Here is a 5,154-nt window from a genome sequence, read left to right as displayed (position 1 = left end):
TTTTTACTGGAGGCTCGCCGGAGATGATGACCTGAGAGTCGCCGGAGATAAGAAATTATTAGAAACCTTCAATAGCCGGTTTCAATGGTTTCCGTAAACACCTATAACAAGATTAATGGTAAATCAGATACAAAAAAGTGACCAAATGAATATAAAGGCAATAGTTAATTACCCACATAAATAATTTTCCCAAATTCCACATATGAGGTCCATAGTTCAAACCTTTGCACACCCAAATATTATTGGTACTCTATGATTGACCTCCCACATCAGTCCTCGACAAGGTTGACATGAATCGCTCAAATGATATAATTTACCATTTTTATATGCATGTAACACAAGACTTTTAAGATATTGATGGTCCTAGTTGTCATTTCATGGTCTTGTGCCATTTTCTAAAATTTATAACTTGTAGATTTAGGTTGTGTTTGACGTGTCACAACTTACTGATAAACTAACTTATTTTTCAAACTTTTTTAAGTTGTTATGTTTGGTAAGCTAAAAATAACTTATAAGCTAACTTTTTAAAAAGCTACTTAGAGTAATTTTTTTTGAGTTTTTTTTAAAAAAATTCCAACTATACTTCTTAATTAATTATAGAAACACTTTCTTTTAAATGTCTTTTTATGTCATTTTATATCTTTCAAGTTTTACCAAACGTCATTTTTTTATAAGCTAGTTTTTTATTTAACAGCAAACTTTTCATCTAGTAATCCAAACATAACCTTATCATTATAATTATAATCACACACAAACACACAATAAAATTCAATGATTCAAAATTTCATATACAAAACCACCCACAAACATTTTAAAGCATTGCTAACATTGGAATCTGTCAAAGCTATGCCAAGAGTTTCGTCCGTAGGCGGCTTAAAGTCCCCTTGAGTAGAGAGATGGAAGCCAAATTCTAAAAGATTAGTAACATCATTATTTATTCGTTTGCATTTTTACGAGCTTCAAGAAAAGAGATTTGTTGTATATGATTGTATTCTAAGGCCTTCTGGTATGCTCATCACCAGCAATCCCGTGGTATACGTGGACCACGAACACGACCGTGCACATCATCCCGTCCGGTCGTGGTCGTGATTGGGCGTTGTGTGCTCCACGAAATCAAACGAAAAAATCTATTGGTTGATGTTTGCAACGACTAATTTCTTTTGCAACAAATTTTTTTGTTTTTTTTTTTGTTTTTTTGTTTTTTTTTTGTTTTTTTGTGTGTGTGTGTGTGTTTTTTTTTTTTTTTTTTTTTTTTTTTTTACCTTTCAAACATATTAAAGTTCTATAAATACCACACTTATATTAAACATACCACACAATTTCTTCTTTCTTTTCTCACAAAATCACACACTTCTTTTGCATTCTTCCAAAACCTCCTAAAATGATGAACTGGTTAGAAAATGAAGAATAAAACTTAGCCCGAGCATGGATAGCGGCTTTAGAAGACCCAATAACGCCTCTTAATTTTTGGATAAAGGTTGGAAACATTTTCCATGATTTAATGGGTTGCCAAAATCGTAGTGTTGATGAAATATGCTCGAAGTATCGCGATATGAGAGTTAAATATCTTGAATTCAATGGTATTTATAACTTTGTTATAAACAACGTATACGAAGGTGGCCCGTTTGCTATGACCATGAATCAATATGAAGACAAGAAACACACACCGTTTACACAGGTCAAAGTTTGACGAAAATTAAGAGAGTGCCCAAAATTTAGTGAGTAAAAATAAGGTTTAAAAAGTATTTTTAAGTTGTTTGTGGTTGCATTTTTAAGATTTTTTTATGTTTTTTTTAACATTGTTTGTTTTAAATTAATATAATATTGTTTCATTGAATAAAAAACTAGTTTAATAAAAAATATGTTTTTATTGTGTTTTTGAATTAAATTTAATTAAAAAAATGTGTTATTGTGTTTTAATGTATTTTTGAATTAAATTTAAATAAAAAAATGAGGTGAAGTGGCAAGTTAGTGGTAGATATCTCATGTTAGTGGTAGGAGAATATGATACTGATGTGATACCCACCACATATATGGTATGTAGTGGGTATAACGGATAGTCTAAAGGTTTAGTGCTTCATTTCTAGTTATCATTCCATAAATATGTATTCATTTATGTAATGCCTACCTCGTAGTTATAAATTTTTTTTCCAAATTTTGTTCCTTAATATTATGAACTACTATTTCTTAACATGTAATATAAGTTTAAGTACCAAAAATGCTAATAGCCTAACGGTATTGCCCACCCTCCTTGAGATCGAGGGTTCAAGTCTCGTCGTAGACGTAGGTGGATTTTAGAGGTTATTTAGGAGTATATTCTATATTATATTTGCAGGTTCAAAAAAATATAAGTTTAAGTTACTTAACTATTTAAATACACTAAGATGAAAACATAAACAAAAAGACCATACTCGAACCAAAACTGAGACGAAACTCATCTAAAATTAGACTGAACAGAAAAAAAAAACAACTCAAAAAGGACCACAAAAAAGGCCCGCAATTGGTCCAAAAAAAAAAGAAACGATTGTTCTGAGTCGGGTCTCAAAAAAGACCGGACCATTCAAAGACTACCCAAGACCGAATCAAGACCGAAACCTATCTCATAAAGGAACGGAAACCAAAATTTATATACATATAATTTGTGTTAATGACATTTTTTTTAATCACACCTCACCCAATTTTTTCTCTTATTTCTTTTATTAAATTTTAGTATTTTTTGTAAATTATAATGTATCATTTTAGTGATAATCACACATATTTTAACAAAAAAAAAAAAAAAAAAAAAACCGAACCTAGGAAGATGCATTTAAAGACCGCAAGATTGCAACCTAAAAGATTGAGGCTGGTTCTAAAAAGACCAGCTCGAGATTGCTTGAGACCAGTCAAAAAATATACTGGACCGTTTCAAGATCGGTTCCAAAAAACCGGACCGATCCGAAACCATTTCAAGGACCTTCTCCATCTACTGCCCGGACCCTAACACAAGAATAATAAGGAGGAGGTTGTGCTCCTGGAAGGCGTATGAGAAGTCTGTTATACTGCTTTTTAGGGCCCAAAAGTCTTGATGAGTTCGAAAGCTCGAAGCCCAAAACAATGTCCTGATTCTTGACCCGATCAATTCCTATTCGGATCCAGTAAAAGTCACATCATAGAGGTGCACAGTGCCAGTCAGACAGTCGTGCTCAACCCCTTCCTCTCTGAAACCAGGCTTGCATAATATATAAGCTACCAGACATCTCCGTTGACGAGTTAAGCAAGGTCAAGCAATCGATCAACCAATTTTGATTTGATCTGTTATATAATTGCTTTGATCTCTTCCGAGTTTGTGCTCCCGTGAATCTAATTTTACAGATATGTCAAAACCCTCATCTTCTAAAGTAATTCTCCTTAGGTATCTTCATCATCGCCATTCAAAGGCCTTGTCGCTACCCAAACCCCCAATTTCATCGACTCCCATTTCCCAAATCATCTCTCGGAACCCTAAACTAAACCCATGGATTCCATCATGTCGCTTACCCAGCTTATTGCCCTCTTCAGTTTCGAAAATTTCCCAAAATCCATCTCATAAACTATCCGTGGAAACCAATTTGACCAGGAATTTCCTTGGGTTCAGGTACATCTCCACTGGGAGTTCGAATCTGGGTGGTAAATTGGATATGAATTTGTTGAAGAGTAAGATTAAAGAACCCGGTGCAGCAGTTAAGAATGCGTTTTCGAGGTATAAGCAAGCTGTTGGGTTGCAGATGGAGGCGTTTTGGAGGAGGAACAGCATGGTTTTGTGGGGTGCTGGTGGGGTTTTGGTGTGTATTTTGCTTTGGAGGATTATGTTTGGGATCGCAAATACTTTTATTGGGTTATCCGAGGGTATGGCCAAGTATGGTTTTCTTGCTCTTTCCTCAGCTATCGTCGCATTTACTGTGAGTTTCATCTTTTGATTCGATTAATGTTCATGTTATTGATTGCTGATAGTATTGGATACAATGAGGCTTTAGTAGGCTCTCTTTTATTACCAAGTTTACAGACTGTAGGAGGTGTTTTGACAGACATTTCATCTGTGACATGATGATGACTCTGATCATATTTTAGTTTCATTCATCTGTTATTGCATTTTGGTTTCCATCATGGATTAACCGGATTTTATGATATGTTAAGGGGTTGTATCTGCGATCAAGATTCACTATAAATCCTGACAAAGTTTATAGAATGGCAATGAGAAAACTGAACACATCAGCTGACATTCTTGAGATCATGGGTGCTCCACTCACTGGAACGGATCTCAGAGCATATGTTATGTCAGGAGGCGGCGTCACACTAAAAAACTTTAAAGCAGCTCTCAGGAGCAAACGATGTTTTCTTATTTTTCCAATTCGAGGGGCAGAAATGAAAGGCTTAGTTAGTGTTGAAGTCAAGAACAAAAGTGGCCAGGTGGGTTGCTTTTTTTTTGGTAAGGAAAAAAGAAAGGCATGTATTTGATATTTTTATTGTAATTGTTCAGTATGATATGAAGTTGCTATCGGTTGACATTCCAATGGCAACGGGACCCGATCAGCGTCTATACCTGATTGGGGATGAAGAAGAATACAGAGTGGGTGGGGGGTTGATATCCGAACTAAGAGACCCTGTTGTGAAAGCCATGGCAGCAGCCAAGGAGTTTGAAGCTCGTGACATTAAAGAGGACAAAGAAGATGCAGAAAGAGAACTTGAAGAGGCAGAAAGAAAACATCGGGAAGAAGTTGAAAAGATTCAAAGAGAGGCTTCATAGTCATCTTCATCTTTTTTGCATCTCTACACCTACCTATTCATTGTTGTTTCTTTGTCTTAGTTCTAGAACGAGCTGTTCTGTTCATACCCTTGTAAAACCGGGAATCTAAATTGAAAGAATATGGCAAAAATAAATTTGAATCAGATTTTGGCTCTCAACATTTGTTTGTTTGTGACCAACTTTCTGTTGTGATTTTCAACTTTCAAAAGTTTCGTTATCTCATTTTTATTCTGATTATTTGTTGTCAGTTTATCAGTTTATAATGGTAACATGGAGATCTTATTATTATTTTTAGTTATTTTGCTCAAACCATCCATTTTCATTTTACTTAAGCTATTTTTCTACCTTAAATATTGCTTAACGTTTTAATTATAATGTACCCATCTATAAAA

General features: G+C 34.5%; 1 protein-coding gene across 1 annotated transcript; it reads left to right on the top strand.

Moving 5' to 3' along the window:
- Positions 1–3,170: 3,170 nt before the first annotated feature.
- Positions 3,171–4,920, top strand: LOC111883623 (uncharacterized). Its single transcript, XM_023879949.3, has 3 exons — positions 3,171–3,917; positions 4,153–4,425; positions 4,496–4,920. The coding sequence occupies exons 1-3, from the start codon at positions 3,354–3,356 to the stop codon at positions 4,760–4,762; spliced, it is 1,104 nt and encodes a 367-aa protein (XP_023735717.1). The 5' UTR covers positions 3,171–3,353; the 3' UTR covers positions 4,763–4,920.
- The last annotated feature ends 234 nt before the right edge of the window (positions 4,921–5,154 follow it).

This window comes from Lactuca sativa, chromosome 2, assembly GCF_002870075.4.
Source record: "Lactuca sativa cultivar Salinas chromosome 2, Lsat_Salinas_v11, whole genome shotgun sequence".
Classification (NCBI taxonomy): domain Eukaryota; kingdom Viridiplantae; phylum Streptophyta; class Magnoliopsida; order Asterales; family Asteraceae; genus Lactuca; species Lactuca sativa.
This window is presented reverse-complemented; position numbering and strand designations above follow the sequence as displayed.